This window comes from Brachyhypopomus gauderio, chromosome 8, assembly GCF_052324685.1.
Source record: "Brachyhypopomus gauderio isolate BG-103 chromosome 8, BGAUD_0.2, whole genome shotgun sequence".
Classification (NCBI taxonomy): Eukaryota; Metazoa; Chordata; class Actinopteri; order Gymnotiformes; family Hypopomidae; genus Brachyhypopomus; species Brachyhypopomus gauderio.
This window is the reverse complement of record NC_135218.1, coordinates 19,697,743-19,725,142: the sequence shown is the minus strand read 5'-3', so window position 1 is coordinate 19,725,142 and position 27,400 is coordinate 19,697,743. Positions and strand designations below refer to the sequence as shown.

The 27,400-nt window shown below is 47.9% G+C and overlaps 1 protein-coding gene across 2 annotated transcripts; it reads left to right on the top strand.

Moving 5' to 3' along the window:
- Positions 1 to 32: 32 nt before the first annotated feature.
- rbm26 (RNA binding motif protein 26) lies at positions 33 to 15,062 on the top strand. 2 transcript variants are annotated; one of them, XM_077015166.1, is made up of 22 exons: positions 33 to 454; positions 1,186 to 1,304; positions 2,059 to 2,195; positions 2,775 to 2,872; positions 4,352 to 4,605; positions 4,935 to 5,204; positions 5,357 to 5,611; positions 5,723 to 5,911; positions 6,111 to 6,245; positions 6,885 to 6,996; positions 7,140 to 7,299; positions 7,944 to 8,102; positions 9,965 to 10,084; positions 12,159 to 12,221; positions 12,308 to 12,430; positions 12,565 to 12,639; positions 12,746 to 12,910; positions 13,049 to 13,153; positions 13,421 to 13,618; positions 13,771 to 13,857; positions 13,956 to 14,069; positions 14,311 to 15,062. In XM_077015166.1, exons 1-22 carry the CDS (start codon positions 396 to 398, stop codon positions 14,398 to 14,400), a joined length of 3,087 nt encoding a protein of 1,028 aa, XP_076871281.1. In that variant the 5' UTR covers positions 33 to 395; the 3' UTR covers positions 14,401 to 15,062. The 2 variants fall into 2 exon arrangements, with proteins under 2 accessions (XP_076871281.1, XP_076871282.1); XM_077015167.1 differs by having other exon boundaries at positions 34 to 454; positions 5,357 to 5,596.
- Positions 15,063 to 27,400: the final 12,338 nt, after the last annotated feature.

Here is a 27,400-nt window from a genome sequence, read left to right as displayed (position 1 = left end):
TGAACGTCTCCGGATCCCGATCTCGCGATATTTCCCAACGCGAGTAAATAGTCGCCATTTCTTCAAAGTACGAGAAGGGAAGAGAAAGTGTTGCAAATAATTTCTAGACCTTTGCTCGAATACTTCTCAGATACTCGTTCGTCTTGGACAGCGGGCAGTCTGAGTTTGAGCATCGAGTTTGCAGCCTTTCCCACTCTTAATATCAGATGCTACGCCACGGAACATTATCAGGGGAAGCGCGTAGTTTGGCCTGAGGTGCAGGTTGAACAGGCGCTCTGCAGCGTTCCAGTCCGCGCCAGTACCGAGCCACAGTACCGAGCCGCAGTACCGACCCGCAGCGCCCTCGGAGCGGTTCCCGCGCAGCCACCTTCCCCCTTCGGCGCTTCGCTTCTACGATGATCATCGAAAACCTTGATGCTCTGAAGACGTGGCTTTCTAAAACCCTCGAACCAATGTGAGTTGCAGCCCGCTCAGCAGCACGTTGAATTAGCCGACTAGCCCGTTAGCTTAGCCTATTAGCTCGTTAGCTTAGCCTATTAGCTCGTTAGCTTAGCCGACTAGACCGTTAGCTTAGCCGAGTAGCTCGTTAGCTTAGCCGACTAGCTCGTTAGCTTAGCCGACTAGCTCGTTAGCTTAGCCGACTAGCTCGTTAGCTTAGCCGACTAGCTCGTTAGCTTAGCCGACTAGCTCGTTAGCTTAGCCGACTAGCTCGTTAGCTTAGCCGACTAGCCCGTTAGCTTAGCCGACTAGCCCATTAGCTTAGCCGACTAGCCCGTTAGCCGCTCGTGCCGTAGTTGATGGCGCGTGCCGCACCAGTGCAGCGTGTTAGCGTTGGGAAGTTTGACTGCTCCCTAGATGACGAGTCTCTCACCGTATGTTTGGCGCCTGTGTGTACTGCGTTGGTCGGAGGTTTAATTGTGGACATTAACTACACGCCAGCTTTTACGGCTCGCTAGTGAGAGTCCGTGATTTGTGTGAGCAGAGAGCTCCTCCTCAGAGTTTGTGCGGATGGTGTGTGTGAACTTTTATCGGTGGAGTTGTGCTTCAGTGTGTGTGTGTGTGTGTGTGTGTGTGTGTGTGTGTGTGTGTGTGAAACACGCGGCTGTCTGACGGGGTCTCTGTCCGTGTTTCTGCCCCCCACCCCCACCCCGTCTGCCCCCCACCCCCACCCCGTCTGCCCCCCAGATGTGACGCTGACCCCTCTGCCCTCGCCAAGTACGTAGTTGCCCTGGTGAAGAAAGACAAGTGTGAGAAGGAGCTGAGGGCCTTGTGCGTGGACCAGCTGGACGTGTTCCTTCAGAAAGGTAAGATGGACCTCCCGGTGAGAGTCGAAACTTGGGTTTGCACAGTGAGAACTTCATGATTGTGCATAAACAGATAAACTAGCACAGTTGTAGTATAAACTGATCTAGACACAACTAGACGAGCACAGTTGAAGTATAAACGGATCTAGACACAACTAAACGAGCACAGTGTAGTATAAACAGATCTAGACACAGATAGACGAGCACAATTGTAGTATAAACTGATCTAGACACAACTAGACGAACACAGTGTAGTATAATCAGATGTAGACACAGATAGATGAGTACTGTGTAGTATAAACGGATCTAGACACAACTAGACGAGCACAGTTGTAGTATAAACGGATCTAGACACTAGACGAGCACAGTGCAGTATAAACGGATGTAGACACAGATAGATGAGCACAGTTGTAGTATAATCAGATGTAGACACAGATAGACGAGCACTGTGTAGTATAAACGGATCTACACTAACACAGTGTAGTGTAAACGGATCTAGACACAGCTAGATGAGCACAGTTGTAGTATAAACGGATCTAAACACAGATAGACAACCACTGTGTAGTATAAAAAGATCCAGACACGGCTAGACGAGCACAGTTGTAGTATAAACGGATCTAGACTCGGCTAGATGTGCACGGTTGTAGTAGACGGAACACATTCTCTGTCTGTGGTCAAGATCAAGCTGAAATTGGTCTTCATTTAACATCCTATGCAGTAGAGATTGTTATAAATGCCACTCTCTTTTTTGCAGAGACACAGACATTTGTGGATAAACTTTTTGAAGCTGTGAACACACAGAGTTACCTACCTCAGACTGAACAGTCCTGCTCCTTGGACAGGTCCGATGGCCATCCGCGGCCAGAGAAAGAGGACCAGAAGAAAGAGGAGGTGATGTATCAGTATTGTGTCAGTATGATGTATTCAGAATCAGATAGGAAGTCCAGTAATATGAAGAATATCAATTTCTGTTTGGAGTTCACTTGTGTGTGAAACTGAAGTGGCGTATTAGTTTGTGTGGGTAATCTGAGACCTCTTTCAAGACCCAATGTTTACACTGTAAGCATGGCTAAGACATGGCCTCTTAAGACATGGCCTCTTAAGACATGGCCTCTTAAGACATGGCCTCTTAAGACATGGCCTCTTAAGACATGGCCTCTTAAGACATGGCCTCTTAAGACATGGCCTCTTAAGACATGGCCTCTTAAGACATGGCCTCTTAAGACATGGCCTCTTAAGACATGGCCTCTTAAGACCTGGCCTCTTAAGACCTGGCCTCTTAAGACCTGCCCAGATTAATAAACATTTTTGTCCATTACTGAATTTTGGTTTTGGTTTCACCAGCCTGCAGAGAGAATAACAAATTCTGCTAGTTGGCTAGTTGCCAGCTAAGTGTCTGACGATCAGTTGTGTGTGATGTTGAGGTGTGTTTGTGTGTGACATTCAGGTGTGTTTGTCTCCCTGTCTCAGGCTGTTCAGCTGCTCTGTCGGGATGAGGGCAGGGAGAAGTTCTCCAGGCGGATAAGCCACAGCCCCCAGTCCAGCTCACGCTACAGCCGAGACAACAGGTACAGACGCCAGTGTTGGCACGCGTGTGCCAGTCCTAGTGCACGTGTGCCGGCATTAGTGTGCATATACCAGCCCTAGTGCACGTGTGCCGGCGTTAGTGTGCATATACCAGCCCTAGTGCACGTGTGCCGGCGTTGGTGTGCATATACCAGCCCTAGTGCACGTGTGCCGGCGTTAGTGTGCATATACCAGCCCTAGTGCACGTGTGCCGGCGTTGGTGTGCATGTACCAGCCCTAGTGCACGTGTGCCGGCGTTAGTGTACATATACCAGCCCTAGTGCACGTGTGCCGGCGTTAGTGTACATATACCAGCCCTAGTGCACGTGTGCCGGCGTTAGTGTGTGTATACCAGCCCTAGTGCACGTGTGCCGGCGTTAGTGTGCATATACCAGCCCTAGTGCACGTGTGCCGGCGTTAGTGTGCATATACCAGCCCTAGTGCACGTGTGCCGGCGTTAGTGTGCATATACCAGCCCTAGTGCACGTGTGCCGGCGTTAGTGTGCATATACCAGCCCTAGTGCACGTGTGCCGGCGTCAGGCCCGTTGACAGTCTTGCTGGGGCCCGGGACAAGAAAGATTCATGTACCCCCCCCCCCCAGCGCGAGGGTTCGCGCGAAAATGACGTAATCGCAGTGGCTCCGCCCGTGCGCGAGGGCCTCGCGCGCTGTCGGTTCGCGAGGTCGTGCACCTCTCGAATTTTGTAACTTCGCGCGCGCCGCGCTTCAGCGCAATGAACAGTCATGTTTGTAGGGTTCATAAACCTTTATAAGGTGGAATTAAAGCACGTGTACGTCACTTTAAAGGTCCATTTCAATATTTTCCAGCACGTTAAACTTACTTAAGTTAAATATTTATACATATACTCGAAATGATTCGAAATAATTCGCTTTTTATCACATTATTTAATGGTTGTTTATTTTCAAAACGCCCAATCTTAACGTCTTCACGAGAACTGTTCAGTCAGACAGCTATTTGTTGTGAAACGAAGTAGTTACAATTTCAAGCATTTTCAAGTACTTTACCCTAAGTTCCAGCACTTTTCAAACCTGGAACACAATGCAACTTTAAAATTCGTCAGGTAAATGTTTTTCCTTTCTTTTCTGCGCTCCAGATTTCTGTATTTACTTTAACTACCCACCACTGTATTTCCCGCTGTTGGGCGGATACCGGCCGGCTACAGTCGGTGCTGGATCAAACCATTTTCCAGTGGGAGGCGGGGGTGTATGCACTTAATGGAAAATATGCAGATAGATAAAAAACATATATATTTGAGCCATCGAGCTTATTATGAGTACATAATTTTATATTAATGAAAGATTTCAAGATTATTTAAAAATTATAGACTTTAAATAAAAAATAAATTGCTGGGCTCTTTGATGGGCCCCCCTGGCCCTAGGGCCCGGGACAACAGACCCGGTTGTCCCCCCCTGTCGACGGGGCTGGCCGGCGTTACTACATTTTTCTGTGTGTTTTTCCAGGAGGGGAGATGATCGTAAGAAGGACGAGCGGTCCAGGAAGAGGGACTACGAGCGGAATCCGCCCCGCCGGGACTCGTACCGGGACCGCTATAACCGCCGGCGTGGCCGTAGCCGCAGCTGGAGTAAAGATCGCGTCCGTGATCGGGACCGGGACCGAGATCGCGAGAGGGACCGGGAGCGGGACCGTGAGCGGGACAGAGAGCGGGATCTCAGCAGGACACGATCACGCACACGTTCACGCACCAGGAGTAGAGGTCAGAGCGTCTTCATGGCCACGCCCTGGGGTGTGGTTGGCAGAGTGGGCAGGGCGGCGACTTCCCTGCACTGACACATGGCATTTACCTCACTGGATGAATGAAACTTTGACTCGCTCAGTCAGGGTGATCCGGTAGAGAGAGAGGAAGAGAGGTAGAGAGGAAGAGAGGTAGAGGAAGAGAGGTAGAGGAAGAGAGGGGTAGAGGTAGAGGTAGAGGTAGAGAGAGGTAGAGAGAGAGAGAGAGAGAGAGAGAGAGAGTGTGTGTGTGTCTGTGTGTGTGTATAACCAGCAACTGGGAATGAGTTCTGTTTTCTTATTCCCCTACAGAGAGGGATTCTGGGAAATCAAAGTATGACCACGAGCGTCCTGACAGACAGGAACCTGGAGCCATTGAGACGTATGTGGCCACGCCCCTAGCCACAGGCTCCTCCTCCGCCCACTTCCCAGTGCCCGCTCTCAGTAGCACCATTACAGTGATCGCCCCCACGCACCATGGCAACAGCACCACAGAGAGCTGGTCGGACTTCCACCCTGACCACACCCCGTACGGGAGGGTAGCTCCGCCTCCTCCTCGCAAACGCTGCCGGGACTATGATGGTATGAGGGTTTACAGCCTGTCCACTTTGTTTGGGGGGGGGGGTGTTCCTAGGATGGGAGGGGTCTGCACTAGTTGCTTGTTTGTGTGAAGTCTGTGCGGTGCTGGTTCTGTTTGTGAACCGGGTCTGTGTGACGCCATCGTCCCCACACAGAGAAAGGCTTCTGCATGCGGGGAGACATGTGTCCCTTCGACCACGGCAGCGACCCCGTGGTGGTGGAGGACGTCAACCTTCCCAGCATCCTGCCCTTCCAGCCGCCGCCCCTGCCCGTGGTGGACGGGCCCCCCGCGCCAGGCCTGCCCCCGCCTCCACCACTCCTCACGCCCCCCCCGGTCAACCTGCGGCCGCCCGTGCCCCCGGGTGCCCTGCCTCCCAGTCTCCCCCCTGTGGCAGGTAAATACATGGCAGGTATGCTGGGTGGGGAAGACATGGCAGGGGAAAACACATCTTATGCTCTTGGAATCGCCACAGGTGTTTGAACAGGTGTGTGTGTGTGTGTGTGTGTGTGTGTGTGTGTAGGTCCTCCTCCTCGTCTTCCGGCTCTGCAGCCCTCAGGAATGGACACGCCCCCCAACTCTGTCACAAGCTCTGTGCCTGCCATTGTGACATCAGGACTCCGCCCCCCTATGCCCCAGCCGCCTCCACACTTGGTCTCCTCAGGGCTCCGCCCACCTATGCCGCAGCCCCCTCCCCCTCTCTACACCTCAGGTAACTCCACCCTCCTGCTTATCCGCTTTGGGTGTTTATAGTGCAGGACAGAGTTTTTATTTTAATGAAGTGCCATTCAGGTGAGGGTACAGTTTGCAAACATGTTCAGCATATATAAATATGAGTAATGAAATGTGACCCAGCACCTGTCGCGTGTCTGTGTGTGTGTGTGTCTGTGTGTGTGTTCATGTCCATGCAGATGTGTTTGAGCCAGATGTTTATAACCCAGAAGCTCCTAGCATGAACCCCCGGCCTGTGTACAGACACCGTGGCAACGTTCAGAGGCCCAACCTCATTGGCCTTACGATGGGTGAGGTGGACATTCCAGCGAGAGGTAAGCCTAACCCTATCTAACCCTAACCCTATCTAACCCTAACCTATCAACCTAACCCTATCTAACCCTATTTAAATACCAACATGCCAGCACCATGGATGTGTGGAATAATGACAGACAGCATGTCCTCGAGAAATATCAGTCATGTTAGTGTTACAAGAGAAGACAGAAGGAGACTCACTGTTTACACAGCTCAGAAATGGCCATGAAAATGGATTATAAATGTTGGCTAGTTAGCTAGCGTTTACAGTTCACTTACTTTCATGAACATTTGAAAGTTTCATTAACATGGAAATGTTAATGAAAGTAAGTTGTCTGTAAATGTTGTCTGTAAGCTTAATCTGACTCGTTAGAAAAACATTACTTGTATTAACATTACTTAAACACCACCCACTTAAACACCACCCAAAGCCATTTCCCACGACATCCCACAAGAACAGCAGCATGTCTGAAAGGAGTCCCACAGACCTGGTTCAGCTTTACTCCCTGCCGCAAACTCCACCAGTCTGACACGCAGCTCAGCATGGAGCACTTCTGTGTGTTGTACCTCCCGTTCTGCGTCCGCACAACCTCGCTGCACCTTCTCACGTCTGTGCCCAATCATGCTCGGACTGATGTTGTCCTGTGTGATCTCTACAGACAAACCTCTGAATAATAATAGTGTGCGGATTGTTGTGGAGTCAGAGTCCAGGAGGAGGCGGCCCGGGCCTCCAGAGGGCTGCGCTCCACCAAAGAAACCCTGGTTTGAGAAGTAAGAACTTCCCACTCACCTTCCCAGCTCAAACTCTTCAAATCTCCCAGGAGCACACTCTTAAATTCTCTCAGCAGACATCCACAACATGTTGTTGGTATGTGCCGCCCCCCCCCCCCCCCCCCCCCCCCCCCCCCCCCAAGACACCCCTTCAGCAGGTCCAACCACCTCGGCTTCCCACACAAAGCTCCTGTATCTCCAGCCAACACTAAACTGGCCGTCAGCCACATCCCCCCTGAACTCAACAACATCAGCAAACTCAACGAGTATTTCAGCAAGTTTGGCACTATAGTTAACCTGCAGGTGAGGTCTCGTGCTGATGTTATTGCCTGCGTGTGTGTGCTTGTGTTTGTGAGTGTGTGTACAGGTCAGGTGGGTGTTTATGGGGACAGGTGTAGTGGGTATTTGGCGATGATGTGTTTGTGTAGTGGGTATTTGGGGATGGTGTGTTTGTGTAGTGGGTATTTGGGGATTGGGTGTGTGTGTAGTGGGTTTTGGGTGTAGGTGTGTGTGTGTGTGGATAAATGTGCATACCTAACCCTAGGACATGTCACATGAGGTAGTGGAAGGTAATGGAGTGTGTGTGTGTGTGTGTGTAGTGGGGGGTGGATGATAAATGTTCATATCTAACCCTAGTTCATGTCACATGTGAGGTAGTGGAGGGTAATGGAGTGTGTGTGTAGTGGGTGTTTTGGAGATGGGGTGTGTGTGTGTAGTGGGGGGTGGATGATAAATGTTCATGTCTAACCCTAGTTCATGTCACATGTGAGGTAGTGGAGGGTAATGGAGTGTGTGTGTGTGTAGTGGGTGTTTTGGAGATGGGGTGGGTGTGTGTGTGTGTGTGTAGTTGGGGGGGGGTGGATGATAAATGTTCATATCTAACCCTAGTTCATGTCACATGTGAGGTAGTGGAGGGTAATGGAGTGTGTTTTGGGGCGGGGCTACAGGTTGCGTATAACCACGACCCAGAGGGGGCGCTGATCCAGTTTGCATGTCCTGAAGAGGCGAGGAAGGCCATCCAGAGTACGGAGGCGGTGCTGAACAACCGCTTCATCAGGGTCCAGTGGCACAGAGAGGACACTGTCCCTCACACTGGGGCGACTGTGGTACGTGTGTACACACACAGAGAGGACACTGTCCCTCACACTGGGGCGGCTGTGGTACGTCTACACTCACAGAGAGGACACTGTCCCTCACACTGGGGCGGCTGTGGTACGTCTACACTCACAGAGAGGACACTGTCCCTCACACTGTGGTGGCTGTGGTACGTCTACACTCACAGAGAGGACACTGTCCTTCACACTGGGGCGGCTGTGGTACGTCTACACTCACAGAGAGGACACTTTCCCTCACACTGTGGTGGCTGTGGTACGTCTACACTCACACAGAGAGGACACTGTCCCTCACACTGGGGCGGCTGTGGTACGTGTACACACACAGAGAGGACACTGTCCCTCACACTGGGGCGGCTGTGGTACGTCTACACTCACAGAGAGGACACTGTCCCTCACACTGGGGCGGCTGTGGTACGTCTACACTCACAGAGAGGACACTGTCCCTCACACTGGGGCGGCTGTGGTACGTCTACACTCACAGAGAGGACACTGTCCCTCACACTGGGGCGGCTGTGGTACGTCTACACTCACAGAGAGGACACTGTCCCTCACACTGGGGCGGCTGTGGTACGTCTACACTCACAGAGAGGACACGGTCCCTCACACTGGTGGCTGTGGTACGTCTACACTCACACAGAGAGGACACTGTCCCTCACACTGGGGCGGCTGTGGTACGTGTACACACACAGAGAGGACACTGTCCTTCACACTGGGGCGGCTGTGGTACGTGTACACACACAGAGAGGACACTGTCCCTCACACTGGGGCGGCTGTGGTACGTCTACACTCACAGAGAGGACACTGTCCCTCACACTGTGGTGGCTGTGGTACGTGTACACACACAGAGAGGACACTGTCCCTCACACTGGGGCGGCTGTGGTACGTCTACACTCACAGAGAGGACACTGTCCCTCACACTGGGGCGGCTGTGGTACGTCTACACTCACAGAGAGGACACTGTCCCTCACACTGGGGCGGCTGTGGTACGTGTGTACACACACAGAGAGGACGCTGTCCCTCACACTGGGGCGGCTGTGGTACGTCTACACTCACAGAGAGGACACTGTCCCTCACACTGTGGTGGCTGTGGTACGTCTACACTCACAGAGAGGACACTGTCCCTCACACTGGGGCGGCTGTGGTACGTCTACACTCACAGAGAGGACACTGTCCCTCACACTGTGGTGGCTGTGGTACGTCTACACTCACAGAGAGGACACTGTCCCTCACACTGGGGCGGCTGTGGTACGTCTACACTCACAGAGAGGACACTGTCCCTCACACTGTGGTGGCTGTGGTACGTCTACACTCACAGAGAGGACACTGTCCCTCACACTGGGGCGGCTGTGGTACGTGTACACACACAGAGAGGACACTGTCCCTCACACTGTGGTGGCTGTGGTACGTCTACACTCACAGAGAGGACACTGTCCCTCACACTGGGGCGGCTGTGGTACGTGTACACACACAGAGAGGACACGGTCCCTCACACTGTGGTGGCTGTGGTACGTCTACACTCACACAGAGAGGACACGGTCCCTCACACTGTGGTGGCTGTGGTACTTCTACACTCACACAGAGAGGACACTGTCCCTCACACTGGGGCGGCTGTGGTACGTCTACACTCACAGAGAGGACACTGTCCCTCACACTGGGGCGGCTGTGGTACGTCTACACTCACAGAGAGGACACTGTCCCTCACACTGGGGCGGCTGTGGTACGTCTACACTCACACAGAGAGGACACTGTCCCTCACACTGGGGCGGTGTGACGTGTGTTCTTGTGTTCTAGAGTGTGTAAGTGTGTAACGTGTGTGTGTGTGTGTGTGTGTAACGTGTGTTCCTGTATTCCAGAGCGTGCCAGTCCGACAGGCCCCTGTGGTGTCCAGTATGAAACAGTCGGTGAAGGATCGGCTGGGTCCTCTTCCTCCCAGCAGCCCTGAGGCTCCGCCCCTCACCATCCCCCCAGCACAGGTGTGTGTATATGTGTGTGAGAGATAGACCTGTGGCCTGTGCTGTTGTGTGTTCACACTTCTCCTCCATGGGGGTTATGGTAGTGGTTTGATTTAACTAGTTGTGTAAATCCAGTGCAGCTGATGTTCACCACTGGTGTTCACGTTAACACTCCCACTCCTCTGGTGTTCACGTTAACACTCCCACTCCTCAGTGGCATCTCCTAACCATTAAGACGGCCATGTAAATTTGATGTTATCGGTAAAAATGTCAGTTGTGTGGGATTAATTTACGACAAAGACGAAGAGGTATAGTGCAACATATTCCACAGTAAAGTCAAGTTTGGTGGTAAAGCTGTAAGAACTTTTAATACAACCAATCTAATCAAGAGTTTAGAGAAATACCATCATAAACAACATTACAGTACTGATGCTGATTAGGGCTGCACGATGAATCGTATTTTTATCGTTATCGCGATGTGAAGTTTCACGATAAACACATCGAAAGAGCCACGATAACTCCTTGAATAACAGCAAACTCAAATTGCATTATCCTCGTCCAGCAATAGAGGGAGCTATTCGCGCTGCAGACTATGATCACGTGACGTAAGTAGGCAAGAGGCAGAGTGAGGTGAACACGCTCATCAGACACGCGATTTGGTTTAAGCCTGGTTTACACTTGACGCAGCGCGAGGGTCCGCAAGGCGAAAATAACGTAATCACGGTGGCTTCGCCCGTGCGCGATGGTCTCGCGCGTTGTCGATTCACGAGGTCGTGCACCTCTCGAATTTTGTAAGTTCGCGCGCGCCGCGTCTCAGCGCAATGAGAACAGTCATGTTTGCCGGGTTCATACACCTATACAAGGTGGAATTAAAGCACTTGTACATCACTTTCAAGGTCCATTTCAATAATTTCCAGCTCGTTAAACTTAATTGAGTTAAATATTTATACATATACTCTAAATGATTCGAAATAATTCGCTTTTTTTATCACATTATTTAATGGTTGTTTATTTTCAAAACGCCCAATATTAATGTCTTCACGTTCTCTCATGTTTCGTCCTGGAATTACAAGAGGCTCATATTTGTTAATGTAATTACAAGAGAACTGTTCAGTCAGACAGATATTTGTTGTGAAACGAAGTAGTTACAATTTCAAGTACTTTAGCCTAAATTCCAGCACTTTTCAAACCTGATACACAAAGCAACATTAAAATTGGTCAGGTAAATGTTCATTCCCCTGTATTTGAGGGGTGTTTTTTCTATACTACTAGGCCTACATATCGTTTCGGACAACACTGCAAAGAATGTGACACGGCAAGATTAAACGCTTCCGTCGTTCGCGGAGGTTTACGCGAGGTGTGCGGAGTCGCGCTACGGTCACTCGTGAAAGTATAAACCTAGATTGAATCTATTGTTGAATAAACCTGCAAAATATTTGGAATTATTCTGGATTCATTACACAGTAAAAAAAAAACTAATTAACGTGCTGCTGTTCAGAGAGACACTACATCTCTGTATTTTAATCTTAATTTATCGTGGTTCACATCGATATTGGGATATCCAACAATGTTATCGCACATCGTAATTCTAGTCCATATCGTGCACCCCTAATGCTGATGGATAAACAGTACTGATGCTGTTAATAGACTATTTTCTACTCAGGTTGTGTGTGTTGCTTTTTAAAAACAAGGTTTACTGATGCCATTTCTGTTTGATATTTATTATTTTGTCTATTTTGAGTTTATTAATTGCTAAATAAACAGGCCAAGCACACCTAATTCAGCTGGCTACTTGTTATTAAGAGTAAAGCGCTTTTTAACATGAGTTTGACAACAAAGTATGTTGGCTAAATAACTTTAATACATGCTCGGATAGGTCGGTATCGGCCAATATCGGTATCTGATTGGAAGTGCAAATAAATATCGGTATCGGATCGAAAGTTCAAAAAGCTGGATCGGGGCATCCCTAGTTCACATTAACACTTACACTCCTCTGGTGTTCACATTAACACTTCACACCACTGGTGTTCACATTAACACTTTGACTTGTAGTGTCTTGATGTCCTGAGTTTTTGTGTGTGTCCCGTCTTCACAGGACACGGGCAGGTCCTCGGTGAAGCAGCGTCTGGGCGTCTCCAAACCGCCCCCGGCTGTAAAGGTTCTGTCTGTCTCTCTCATACACGTGTCCTGTGCTGCCGTCACTGTGGAGACAAACTGAATGTGTGTGCCGTGCTTTTTGTGCAGGTGCTCTCCACTTCAATGGGACTCACCAAGACATTTTATAACCCTGCTGCACTAAAAACGAGTCAGAAGGGGGCGCTGTTTGGAACAGCAGTCAGCCCTGAGGACGCACACAAGAAGAAACAGGTTTGTGTTGTAGTGAAACGGCGTTGAGTGTGGTGGTGTCGTGCTCGGAGAAGAGCTGGTGTGTGTTCTCACGTGCGTGGTGCTGGGAGGGGGTTTGGATGGTCTCTGAATGCTTTTCCTCGTTCGTCCACCAGGAGGCGCTGAAACTTCAGCAGGACGTGAGGAAGAAGAAGCAGGAGATTCTGGAAAAACACATTGAGACTCAGAAAGTGAGTGAGAAACCATAGATGCAGGTTTGGGCAGAGGGGAAAGGATGAAGATTAATGTGTGTGTGTGTGTGTGTGTGTGTGTGTGTGTGTGTGTGTGTGGTTTCAGCTGCTCATCTCTAAGTTGGAGAAGAACAGGTCTCTGAGGGCGGAGGACAAGGCGCTGCTCATGCACACACTCACCACACTCACCTGTAGCATCAGCAAACTGCAGGATGAGCTCAGAGGACTCAGTACCAACCCACTACACACCAGTGTCAAGTCCAAGGCCCAGGTACACACACACACACACATGTCTCCAATACCAACCCACTATACACCAGTGTCAAATCCAAGGCCCAGGTAGACACAGGTGTGTGCGTCTGCGAACACACATACAAACGTGTGTGTGTGTGTGTGTGTGTCTTCACAGGCTCAGAAGGAGTTGCTGGACACTGAGCTGGATCTGTACAAGAAGACCCAAGCTGGAGAAGACACTGCTCAGCTCAAACTCCACTACACACAGCTGCAGCTGGAGGTGCCTGTCTGCCTGTCTGCGTGTGTGTGTGTGTGTGTGTGTGTGTGTGTGTCTGTGAGTAAGTGAATCTGAAACTGTGCGTTTAGGATGGGCTGTTATATTTGTTTGACGTGACATACTTATGCTGATAATAAATACAAACATACATTTCACTCCCTCTTAGATGTTGTCCTTTTTTTTAGAAAAATTGTTTCATTTAGGAATGGTCACGTAATGTAATTCCTAAAACTGCCACTGGGTGGTGGTATTGCTTTGCTTTGATTACAGGCGGCCAGAAGGGGTCTTCTCGGCCCTGTGCGAGGGAGGGGTGCCCATGTGCGCGGCCGGCCGCTGCTCCGTGGCCGGGCCGCTAGAGGTCGTCCGAGAGGGGTCCCGCCCCACGCCGTGGTAGACCACCGCCCACGGGCCCTGGCAGTCAGTGGCTTCTCGGAGGTGGATCGAGTCGACCTCCTACCTCATTTTGCAGTGAGTTCACATTTAAACACGTTCGGGCTGCAATGCGCTTTGAGAGCTGGGTTTATCTTTAATCGTCTGAGTTTCCTGTGACTCTGCTGATGAAAGGGTTTATGGGTAAGGCTCATGTTTACAGACATTCTTCCTTCTGCTTCTGTCAACAGCAATTTGGGGAGATTGAAGACTGTCAGATTGAGGACTCCAGTCTCACAGCCATCATCACTTACAGAACCCGTGCGGACGCAGAGCAGGTTCATATATATACATTTATACGCCCCCTTTGCCATGTGTAGCTGTGGACAGCCACGCCCCCTTTGCCGTGTGTGACTGAGCCTCTGTGCCACTGCAGGCAGCTCTCCACAGCAGCCGGTTAAACAACCAGGAACTGCTGCTGTCGTGGTTCAAGCCCAGTGCCTCCCACAGCACGGCCGACACCGCGGACGCCGAGGAAGAGGAAGAGGAGGTGAGTTCTTCATCACACTGGGCTCTGTCTGTGTGTGGCACCTGGAGATCGACCGCCCTGCAGAGTTTAGTTCCTCCTCTAACCTGTCTCACCAGGACAGGAGGGGGGCGGGCCTTGTCTGTGAGCCACGCCCACGTGTGCGTGCGTGCGTGCGTGTGTGTGAGCCACACCCACGTATGTGTGTGTCTGTGAGCCTTTGTCCTTTTATTGAGATTTTTTTCTACCTTCTGATTGGCTGCAGTTCCCAGAGGACTCTCTCGTCGACGACACTCTCCTGCAAGACGACGATGATGAGGATGATGATAATGAGTCTCGCTCCTGGCGCAGATGAAAATGTCTCGTGCTGCTCTACGGCCTGGCCACGCCCACAGCATGTCACTTCCTGCTTTTTTTTTTTTTTTTCCCTCTCATGTTTTTTTTTTAAGGTTGTTTGTCGTGTCCGATATTCATCTGCTCCCCCGCACTAGACTTTAACGGTAGTGCTGCGTTCATCTCTCTGTGGCTCATTACGCGGTAAAAGAGGGGGTGTGTGTGTGTGCCCGCACGTCTTTACCCTCAATTATGTGAAAATTCCTGAATAATTTTGAGTACATTTATTTTTGTTTTCTTGAACGTAAGAAAAATGTAAAACATTTCATTTATGGAAGTCTGAATGTGATGGAACTGCAGTGATTTCAGAGGTGACCACACAACATGGAGTTACATGAGCAGCTGTACTCGCAGCGAGTTGCTTTTGTGTATATATTTTATGTATGAATTTTAATGATTTGTATGACTGCTTTGCTTCTTCTGTCTTTAATTTGAGATGTAAAAAATAAAGAATTGAAATGGTCTAGAAAAAAAATCCGCTATAAAAAAGAAAAGGAAAAAAAGAATGAAAAAAATATAAAAGGAGGGAGAGAGAGACAGATCTCTGCTCCCGCTACCCAAAAAACTCAAAATAAAACTCATAAAAAATAAAGACCATTTCACACACACCCCCCCCCCCCCCCCCTCCTCACAAAAAGAGCAACATTCCTCTCTCTCCTGGTCGTGTCTCTGTTCTTCTCTCTCTTTCCTCTCGAGCGCCTGACCTGTAGCACGTAAGTATTTCACATGGCTTTAACCCAAGGTAAGAACCTCCGTGTTCTTGTGGACTGGTTGTGTGATGTCATCTCAGGTTCTGTTGGTCCTGGCCCTGTTACCTTATTGTACGTTTTTTGCTCTGATTTCCAGGTTGAGCCTGACGTCTCTCCCAGCGTCCACCCAGCCGGCGCAGTGTTTATACATATTTTTTTAATGTTTTGTATTCAATCTGTATTTTTTCCACTGGTCATAAAGTGTTTTCCAAACTCTTGCTGTGTTTTGTGTGTTGGAGTGCGGTAGGCTGCCGAGGGGGCGGGGCTTCTCTCCACCCTTACCCTCCTACTGGCTGGGCTGCTCATCTCCCACAATCCTGCAGCTCGTTTACATAGAGCAGGACTGATAACCCAATCAGAAGGGGGCTGCAGGTGGTGCTGCTCTCTCCCAGCTTCCTGTCATGTGAAGGCGGCTAATTGTGAGAGATTCGATTTGCTTTTGCAGGCTGTGGCGTTCCCTCCAAATTTAGGCCGTCTGGCCCAGTCAGGGGTCTCTTAACTGGACACTCAGCCCACACATGAGGTCTCCTGCTGGGACGTACAGAGCCCTGCCCCTCACGTCTTCTAGACAGCGCACATCTGTGTGTGTGTTTCTTCATTCTTCCATTTACATCTCACCTTTGACCTCTGCCACGATACAGTGCAGTGTTCTAACAAGCTAGGTGTGCTCCCTTGCTGACTGGAATCGCTGTGGATAAGCAGATTGAGGATAAAGTGAATGTAAGAAGCATGTGGTCTTAAACAGGCCCTTTTAATCTGGGCAGGTTCCTCGATGTGGGGTTCTCAGCTGGAGCTCTGGGTAATGCTGTGAGATTCGACACCCCTCCACCACCATGACACTGAGAGGTTATGGGAGTTTCCAGCCGAACGGCGTCTAACCCATTTAGCTCTGAAAATGTTGCTTAATGAGTTTAGCATGTGTCGCGGGTCATCGGTTAACATGTTTACAGAGTCTGTGTGAAGTGCAGGGGCTTGTTTATGTTTCTAATTTACGTCAGCAAGATGAATGAATCCAGCGCTTCACACCCAGAGGGAATGGCGTGTGACTGAACTGTGATCACGTCGTGGAGGCAGGGGCGGGAATGATGGGGCCTTCGTCTGGCATGACGTAGCAGCCCTGCTGCTGAGACCCAGGTTTGAACTCCAGGTGTGCCACATGCTGCTAGTGGCCCTGAGGCCTGATGGCACCTTGGCTGTGTGTCCACTGAATGTGCTGAGATTCCTAAGCTCATGGTCAGCCTGTAGTATATAGATCTCGGCGGTTCTGGTTCTGTGCTCCAGGTGTTTGGGCTCGCTGCTGCTGGGAATCGTGTGTCCTACCACGCTGGGAATTGACCATGTCTAAATCAAGAAGTCCAAAATAGGCATACAATGAAATTGGATGAAAACAGGAAGCTTGTTAAGGTGCTTCTGTGTGACGATTCTGACCCACTGCAGCTGTTTATATGCAAAACTTACACATCAAAAATTGCTGTAGCCACTTACGCCTGTGTTTCAGACCTGCTCCACACAGTGTTTACACTTCCCTTTATTCATCAAAACAAGCTCCTCACACTACTGCTGCCTCTTGAGTTCCAAGACTGTGTGTGTGTGTGTGTGTGCATGCACATGCACTTGGAGCATTTGCTTGGTCAGTGTGTGTGCACATGCGTGCATGGGGCCTCTGATTGGTGAGAGTGTGTGTGCACATGCGTGCATGGGGCCTCTGCTTGGTGAGAGTGTGTGTGTGCGTGCGTGGGACCACTGCTTGGTGAGAGTGTGTGTGTGCATGCATGCGCATGCAGCCTCTGATTGTTGAGACTGGGTGTGTGTGTGTGTGTGTGCGCACGTGCAGCCTCTGGTGAGACTGGGTGTGTGAGTCTGCTTGATGAGACTCCGCCCCCAGCCCTGCCCACTGCCCATGCACTTTAACCCGCCTGCGTGGGGAGAACGTGTTAATATTTCATGAGAGCATCCATAAGCAAATTTTGGTCCCCAGCAAGTTCGGTGGAAACATGATTAATTTAGTGTTTACTCCCGACATCGTTTTAAAAAGCGAAACCCCGTTGGTCAGCACCGCTGAGCTCAGTTTGAGATTAAAACACTGGCCCTAAATCATAATGATGCCCAGACTCACATCTGCACCAGCACTCCGATTTTTAGGGTTTCTTCTCTCTTTTTTTTTGAATAACAGGGTGTGATGTGGAAATAGTTTCTGCAGTGTTTTATAGCAATGACCACTGGTAAATGTTTTTGTGAAAAATTGCTGTAATTGTGTTTGTTAGCTGAGATATGGAGTTTTTGTCTGTTTGAATTCTCAGAAAGCTGCTCCATCTGTCTCACTGTGCTCCTATTAGACAGAGCGGTGGAAAAGCCGTCGCTTTGAACTCAACTCTGGCCTCATCATGGACTCAACTGCTCTCAGCTGAACCACAAATCCCAGCTTTCCCAGCATCATGGCAAAATTAGGGCCATAAATCAGAGAGGCTTCTGGGAATGGGCTCCATGTCGCCGGGGGCAACAGATCATCCTTGGTGTTAGTGGCAGGAGCGTGACGCTCTACATGTGTTTGGTATGCAGGCTGACATTGTGTTAAACATTCTCACGTGATGTCCCAGGTAATTTGGAGTGACATGAGTGACACTGTTTCCTAGCGTAGTCACCTGCACATTCTGTGTTTATTAAACCTGCTATCTGGCTAATAAATGAAAGGAAAATTTTGATTTCTATGTTAAGCAAAATCTAAGATTAGACATTCTAGTGTTTATTACTTATAAAATGTATATGCAATGTGTAGTTTTAGTCATATATATTTTTTCATAAGGCTGCAGATTATAAGGTGTCAGATTCTCATAGTATAAAAACTGACCTGGGATCAGCTTATACCTCTTGTGGGATCATGAATACATTTACAAGGGTAAGGCAGAACAGATCCCAGATTAACGCTTTTGTAAGTTGGCCCAGTATGGTCATTATTTTACACTGTTTGAAATACAATATAACTGGTGCATTGAGAGCTTGTATGAAACAGTGCTGTTGCTAGTCACCAGATGAACACTAGGTGGTGCTGTGCTGTAGGCATCTTTGTTTCACATTTTAATTCAGATTAGCAAATCTTCACTTTATTCTATTATTATTATTATTATTATTATTAACAATAGGTGAGTTTTCTCACCTTTTTGCCACTGTATATAAACAAACAGATCCAGAGAGGTTATGAGATGACGTACTGCAGCAGATCTGTGTGTGGGCGAAGGGACGACCCGCTGCTGTGACCCCCACAGCTGTGTCACACACGGTCGTCCTGGCGACGTCCTGGGTTAAGCGCCACTGATTCTTTCCCCACCCAAAGGTCACGTGCGTGTGACCTCAGGCAGGAGACAGAAGAGCTGATAAGCTTCCACAGCTTCTGTAACAATGTGGAGTCACTACAGATACATGAACCTACAGACAGATGGAACCACAGACAGATACCCTCACACCAATTTAACTCTGTTAATGTTTATCTAATTAATCACTGTATGTCCATTATTACTTGTTTAAAAATTAGGTTCCTTAATGTAGAAGTCAAATATATCAAATGAATCTGTTTTTGCACACGTGGCCCAGAAGAGCTCATGTTTGGGACCTGCTCTGGGATCCACTGCTCTGGTCTGTTCAAGCCCATTATTTGGTGCTCAGAGGACAAGCATCTTCGTTGGTTTGTGAGTTTGAAACATATACAACACAACGACATGGTTCACAAGATCAATCCTGCTTCACCATTCTTCGTTAACTCTGAACTGTAATAAAGAGACAACGCCAGACCCCTAAGGGCCCCTTGAACACCCCCACAGACCCCCCACCTGCCCCCACAGACCCCCCACCTGCCCACACAGACCCTACAGCCCGATCTGTAAATTAGCTGACTTTGTGACCCTGCCTGTAATTGCTTTAGTTTATCAATGTAGCACACAATTTATTACCCCTGGCAAGATACCACACACACACACACACACACACACACACACACAGTGTGTAAGGTCTCTCACTGCACAGGGTAATTAGATAAACATGAGGGCGATTGGTGAATACTCCAGTACAGCGAGGAGCGTTTGCACCTCTGCAGTGGCGTCTGCACCTCACCTGGGGTTCCTGGGCACTGCTGATAGAGTGTGTGGAGTCTCGTGGTAGTGTGTGTGTGGAGTGTCGTGGTAGGCTGGAAGAGAGACAGCTTTGCTTCATACGTGTGTGTGTGTGTGTGTGTGTGTCTATATATACACACCTATAGGGTTATGATTGGTGCTGGAATTAATGATTAGCTGGTTGCCCAATGGTGGTCGGGTTGCCTTTTGAGTCTTGGTCCTCCCAACGTTTCTTCTTAATCCGTCTAGGGAGTCTTACCTCACCACTTTCACCCCTGGCTTGCTCATTAGGGATCTGGACCCATACGTTTGTAAAGCTGCTGATTTTTACTTTTTTGAATGATTAGACTATGAATGAGGTTTGTGATTATTGTTTGAGGGCTGTGATTGGCATTGGGTTGTGATTAGTGATGAGTTACTGGAAGTAATGTCAGGGGTCTTCTTCAAGAAACTCAGCAGCACAACTTTTATCCTGAGATTTTTAAGATCTGATGTTTCCTGAAATAAAAAAAATCTGAAGTACAGAAGAGAGATGTAGCTAGAGACATAAGGAAAGATGATCACTTGAAAACACTTGAAATTGGTGACAAGATCTTAAATATTGGGAGCTCGATTAACAATACATTTATAGCCTACAGAACATCGGGCTTGGATTAAAAAATTGTATTTAATATTTTCTTTAGAACATAAATGATTTGTACAGAGATAAAAACATGTTATAGACTGTTAGTTTGTATAGTTAGACACTGAAGCAGTTCGCCAAACAGGTCTTTATTTGAACAGGCTGTGCAGGGCACCTTGTCGAAGTTAAGGCCTTTTACACTGACGTCCTGTGAGTGGACGTCACACTGAGAACAGACGCAGTTTGGGCCTAGAGACACGTGGAGCTCCAGACGCACACTACGCTAAGATACATTTAATATCTCATTTCTTTGCAGGGACGGAAATTTACATTTTTATTTATTTGTGGCACGTTATATTTCTCATTCACACATTGCTTCACTTTCTAACCGTGTTTAACACGCTTGTTCCTCTGACCAGTACATGTTTTGGTAACTTGTCCTATTTTTGTTCCTCGAGTATTTATTTCGTTTCTTTCGTGTGTGATATGTGCAGATAATCAACGCCATCTCTCATGACTTTATTTTTCTCGTACTTTATTTATGACTGAGCCCATCCGCCGTTCCGTGACTGATCCGCGTCTCGAGGATCAAACGCGGCGCGCGTTATGACGCTGTACATTAGCACGCGCCCTCCGATTGCCTCGTGGTCGTTGCCTAAATTTTGCATATTTACTGAATCACGCGCTCAGCTCTACAGCTGCGATACAATCTGTACAGCTGCTGTCCAACTACACGCATACCTTAAAGTCGTTTAATTAAAGCATGTATTATTAATACTCCTATATTTGAATCGTTTTTCCTGCCCGCGTGCAAAGATGACTGCTACATTAAGGGCAAATTGTTTTGCAGTAATTCCCTTTTAATGTTTCTCTTATAATCAGAGGTTTTAGAGCGCGAGAGAAGAGACGGTGGTGGGGGAGGGTTTGCAGTGTCGCTGTTACAGTAACTCACTGTTTGATGTGTGGATCGCATATTTGGAACCTTTAATTAGGTCTGTTTTACAAGTCAAATGCAGCGCCGGCGACAGACTCGAAATATGAGACTAATAAAAAGTGCCAGCCGAGATGATTCTCTCTCTCTCTCTCTCTCTCTCTCTCTCTCTCTTTCTCCGATCTCAGCTCGCGGGCAGCAATGATTCCCACATGCTTCTCACAATGCCATTTATCACTCTAATATACGATCGGCTACATATTCAAGATATTAAGATCATAAGGCCATGAATTTGATGTATTGCAACATTCCAGAAAGCGTATTGTTACCAGATCAGGCAGTCATGACATCCGAGGCCTTGGTGGCATTTGATGACAGTGCATTGTTACATGAGGCCAAATCTAAAGTATCTGGAAGGCCAAATGACCATTAATACACGCACATTAACCCCTGTGCACGCTGTGGGCTGCCGTAACCACCCAGACACGCTGGTCCTGTGTGTCTCTACTAAACAAGTCTCTCATGACGCCGAACTGCTCAGTAATTACGCCCCATTCTAACAGGAGTTGCACCTTTTAAGGTTAATGGTCGCGTTCAAACTATGTTACTAATATATATCTCTCTTTACAGGTCATGTCAGCTGTAAGTTGTTTGTCTTTATCATCTCTGCCCCCCCTCGCCCCATTTTCTCTCAGGAGAGTTGTTGCCACTGGACACATTAGCGACGCTCACACCACGCGCTCCTTGTTCGGACTATCGATACTCCATCATTTATCAGGTCCAGGCAGCTGCATCTGCCATATTGATTCTATGGAGGCAATTTGCTGGGAAATGGCCGTAAAGCGCGGGATTTATCTCGCCGCCGCTTCGCTGTCAGATGATGGGTGTAAAATGCGTTCATAAGGGCTGGAATGAGGTGGGCCGCGTGGCGCTGCCACGTGCGCTAGTAAATAACCGCGGCCAGTGGCAATAAGAGCGCGCGCGGCTGCGGATGGATACCCCCAGTCTGGTTCTGTCATGGGACTGAGCACGCAGGGTCGGAAGGGGATATAGTTCCGAGCAATGTAACCTGCATACTACAGCTCTACCTGGCGGAGAGGTTCTATGCCTCTAGGCTTAGATCTACACACACACACACACACACACACACACACACACACACACTCTCTCTCTCACACTCTCTCTCTCTCTCACACACACACACTCTTTCTCTCTCTCTCACACACACACACACACACACACACACACACACACACACACACACACACACAGAACTGCTGCTGTTCTCTCAAGGTTTCTTGGTGTTTGGCCACAGCAGGCGATGCAGCAGCACATCGGCCTCTATTCCAAGCGCGCGCTCACTCGGTTGTATTTCCGTAGTCGTCGTGGTGCCAGTGGGCATCCGCGTGCGCTCGCAGCTTCTCTGTAAACTTCGCTTTGTTAAGAATCTGTTGTGTGCGCTCAAATGTTCGGAATTTGTCTGCGCACGGTGAAACTGCCTCACAAGTCTCTCGCTTAAGTGAGCTTTTGCCCTTGCTGTGCCGTGTGTGTCCGGGCGGTGACGGATGGGCCCGGTGACTTATGGCTGTCGCATTACCGCACGCGTCACCCGCGCTGAAACGTCACCGTAATGACTGTCCGCTGCCTCGCGCGCAGGCAGGAGGTGAGACGTGTCGAGAGCTCCGGTAATATCATAAAACAGTGTTTAAATATTTTAATTTCATTTGTCAGGACGGCACCTACCCAACAGTCTATTACTACGCTAACCATCGCTCATCAGATGGATTAGTGCATTATTCATTAGCGCTAATTATTTTCCCATAACGCCTGCCCGATATATTTAACCCCCACATCATATCTGTCCATAATGACCCTGTAAAATTGAATTGCTGGAAGAAGCAGAGTTGGAAAGCTCATTTAAAGAACATCAAAGAGAGACAGAGACAGAGGGAGAGAGAGAGAGAGAGGGAGAGAAAGAGAGAGACAGGGAGCGAGGGAGAGAGCGACAGGGAGAGGAGTGTGGGAGATGAGGAGTGATAATTTAGGATGAGGGTCTCTGTTGAGCAGAACATTTATTCCTGTCTGATTTGTGTGGAGACGTCTGTGTGAGGAATATGTACTCCGAATGTGTCTGTATACGTGTGTGTACATACCTGGGTTTTGCAGGTGCATGTTTGTGTTCATTTTCAGAAATACACACACACAGAATCACCTACAGGATGCAGAGGTAGAGCAGGTAAACACACACACACACACACACACAAACACACACCCACACACACACTGGAAGTGCAACAATTGTATTTACTTAATCTGTGTTTGTTTCAGAATTTACAGGACAAAACATTACTAGAGATCTTGTCTTGGCTAGGTAGTGATTGTTAAAGGAAAGCTAAAGCTAATCACTACACGATGTAATGCTTAGGGACAGAATATGATCATTATTTTAAAGGAGTTGACATACTTGTTATATGGTCTATGTCCTGATTCAAAAGAGTGTTTGTGAATGTCCATGATATGTTTATTTGTGTTTGTTTGTGAATGTGTATTTGAGTATATTTGTGTGTGTATGTGTGTTTGTATGTGTTAAATGATGCCATAAATGTAAATGTAAATGATTGTGTATATATCCAGCATGCTGGGAAAATTTGTACGCACATTGCCCTGCATTGGTCTGTAATGTCCTGCACTGGTCTGTAAGTTCCTGCACTAGTCTGTAATGTCCTGCACTGCTTTGTAATGTCCTGCGCTGGTCTGTAATGTCCTGCACTGGTCTATAATGTCTTGCACTGCTCTGTAATGTCTTGCACTGCTCTGTAATGCCCTGCACTGCTCTGTATTGTCCTGCACTGGTCTATAATGTCCTGCACTGCTCTGTAATGTCCTGGACTGCTCTGTAATATAATCTCCGTCTTTATGCCTATTTCATGTGTTTAGCAAAAAACCTACAGCTGAAATGGGTTAAAAAGAGAATCCCCCACTTCACATGATTTTCAATATGGTTAAATGGCTTATTACAAAAATAAAGCACACTGACACTGAGAGTGACAAGCTTGTTTACATTATGCCCAAACCACGGACGTAATTTTGGGGGGGGACGGGGGGGACATGTCCCCCCCACTTTTTCAAAAGCCGGCTTTGGTCCCCCCCAGTTTTTACGGTTAAAACCAAATATTTAAATAGCGACGAATCTATGTCCCCCCCACTTTTGAAATCAAAATTACATCCATGGCCCAAACCACCACCACCACCCCCACACCCCCCACCAACCCCCTCCACACCACCAACCCCACACACCACCAACCCCACACCCTCCCACACATACTCCCCTGCCCAAAACTACCCCATACCCATGTCCATTGGATGGACATTGGATGAGATGTATGAAGGGGACTTGTTGGACATTTTGACTTGTACAGTCGTAGAGCTCCTGAAGTCTTTGTGTTCGAGCCACAGCCTGCCAGGTGATCTATGGGCTAATGTGCATTCACCTCCGTTATTTATTCCCAGGTATTTCTGCTGCTCCGCGTTGTCAGGGTGACGCCTTTATTGTTGTGTTTCTCATGCTGCTGGATAATGATATCAGAAAACTCCTGCTGTCCTCCAAACAAAGGCAATGTCTGAAATGACAAAATGGTTTTCTGTGTGCCTTGTTCTTCTCCCTGTTGGAATCTTTCTCCCTCTCTTTTTCTCTCTCCCTCTCCCTCCCTCCCTCTATCTCCCTCTTTCTCTTTTCCTTTCTCTCTCTCCCTCTCTTTCTCTCTCTCCAACCCCCCTCTCTCTCCCTCTCTCTCTCTCTCCCTCACACACTCTCTCTTACTCTGTCTCTCCCTCCCTTCCTCCCTCCCTCTCTCTCGCCCTCTCTCTCTCTCTCTCTCTCCCTCACACACTCTCTCTTACTCTGTCTCTCCCTCCCTTCCTCCCTCCCTCTCTCTCGCCCTCTCTCTCTCTTTGTTTACTATGCAAAATGAGTCACATGCTTATTATAAAATAACATGCAGGCACATTGAGACCTCCTGCAAAGAGTTTCACACCTAGAGACATGCCCTACAGACCCGCACCACAGACCTGCCCCCCACAGACCTGTGTCACTGTGGTAGTGGGTTTGAGTTCACTTGGTGACTGTGGTTGTGGGTGTCTACAGTGGTCAATCTGTGGGCTGTACACTGACATGCAGCTCTTAGCATCTCACTGGAATGGATCACTTAATGTCTCACTGGAATGGTCTCACTGGAATGGATCACTTAACGTCTCACTGGAATGGTCTCACTGGAATGGATCACTTAATGTCTCACTGGAATGGTCTCACTGGAATGGATCACTTAACGTCTCACTGAAATGGATCACTTAACGTCTCACTGGAATGGTTCACTTAGCAACTCACTGGAATGGTCCACTTGGTCCACTTGCCTGTTAAAGGCCTTTCTTATTGCATGCCATTCAGTGGCATGGTATGCAACTGAATTAGAAATGACATGCAACTATAGGCTGAACTGAACTCTAGGCTGGACTGAACTCTAGGCTGGACTGATAATTAGCATACACTTCCTAAATGGTCTCTCAAGTGTAGGGGAGATACGGATAATGAAATATTCAGGCTTCAATTTTCACCATCAGACGTCTGAGGGATTCATAATTACAGTGGGATTCACATTGTAATTCATGGTGGGAGCCGCACTCAGGCCAGCCCCCTCTCTGCCCCCTCAATCATTTAGAGGGGCTGGGCTCTCTTCTCTCATTGGTTTATTACTTAACAAAGTCCTTCATTAATTGATTCTGCTGTGAAAGTGTTCATATAAACCAGAATGGAGACATTACACAGATGCAGGTGAGGTGAGTGTCTATCAAAATGTAACAGAAAACAGAAAATTTTGAACTGCATACCATAGCCCATTCAGAAGTGTTTTCAGACCCATTCCAGAAAAAATTTTAGAAAGATTCACAGGGCTGGAGCTCAGATCTCACACTCTGCCGTGTGGAAAGGATGTAAAACACAGCAGCGTTTATTTTAATGGCCGACCTGTAGAACATGCACCTGGCAGTCTTAAAGGGCGGAGCTGGCTTCTGCAGCGTTTATGACTCTCCCTTAAATGGAATGATGGGAAGTTGAGTTTTCATGAACTGCTTCAACGTTTGCTCATAAAAGTTCTATTCCTTTAAACACACATAATAAATTGACATGATGATAAATGTAACAGGTTTTTTGACAGCAGATCATTGTGAAAGGCTGTGTGCTTGGTCTAGGCAATTATCTAAGTTAATTAAACATCTAAATTATTTTATGTTATTTTAGTAATGTCACGGTCCCCACGGCAACCCCTCTTTCTAAATTAAATTATTGGTTTTCCTCTTGGTTTACTTTTATTTTGGAATTCCTTATTGTGTCTGTCTTCACGCCCCACCCTTGTACTCCGCCCCCTAGTCATTGTTTTCAGGTGTGTCTTGTTTGGTCTTGGTTTGGTCTGTGAATTTAAGTCCTGTGTTTTTTCATCTGTTTTGTTGGTTATTGTGAATTCTTGTTGTAAGTTTGAAGTCTATGTCGGGGGCAGTCATGGCCTGGCGGTTAGGGAACTGGTCTTGTGACCGGAGGGTCGTGGGTTCGATTCCCAGACAGGCCATGACTGAGGTGCCCTTGAGCAAAGCACCTAACTCCAACTGCTCCCCGGGCGCCAGGCTAGGGCTGCCCACCGCTCTGGGCATGTGTGATTGGGGTGTAAAAATCACAATTGACAAAATATGCCCGTTTTTTTTTTGCTATTTGTCTTGCCAGTTTGCTATACTTATGGTTAAGTTTCCAGCTCTATGTTTGTGCTGTTTCCCTAGTAGTGTTAGTTAGTGTTTTGTTCAGTTTGGTTTAGTTATCCTTATGTCTTTTATCCTTGATACTTCCTTACTTTGTGTTTTTGTGCTGGGTGGTAGCTGTGTTTATTAATCTTTGGTTTGGTTTGGTCTTAAGTTCCTTAATATTTTTTATTATTTTCTTTCTGTTGTTTGTATTGATTAAATGCTTTAACTCCTGCACTTTCATCCAGCTTGCATTGCCAGTTCATTATAAGTAAAGGTTAGAATTTTAACTTTATACCATTTTCACACAAGTTTTTAAAATGGCAGCACTGGTAGTTTCCCATTAATATCTTAATGCAAATGACATGTAAACTCAAACACGACCAACTGGAATTGTCTTCTTTTTGTAGTAACTTGGCAAAATGTAGTCTGATGTCTGCACGCACATCAGTACAGCGGTCTAATTGTCAGGTGTGGGAAGGACGTGGCCATGCAGAGTATTGTCGTCGTATTCAGGCTGACTCATTTTCTACAGGAAGAACATTTCTTCCCTCTGTAATAAAATCCTCACACGCTTCATTCTCTCAATATGACTGCAAGATAAATCAAAGTGGAAATATTTCAGCAGGATTTCGCCCAAGGAGAGGTGATTTAAATAAGATCCCTCACCGAGCTGCTTGCGAATAAAAATGATGTCCTGGGCAATATTTCATCTGATGTGCAGTGCAGAGAAAGATTTTCTTCCGAAATAACAAGAGTGTAATAATTCAAAT

Bases quoted from the DNA above. Each gene is read 5' to 3' on its own strand.
- rbm26 (XM_077015166.1), top strand. From the start codon at position 396: ATGATCATCGAAAACCTTGATGCTCTGAAGACGTGGCTTTCTAAAACC. The intron at 6,997-7,139 runs GTAAGAACTTCC...CCCCCCCCCAAG, and splicing joins AAGAAACCCTGGTTTGAGAA to ACACCCCTTCAGCAGGTCCA. The intron at 13,619-13,770 runs GTGAGTTCACAT...TTCTGTCAACAG, and splicing joins ACCTCCTACCTCATTTTGCA to CAATTTGGGGAGATTGAAGA.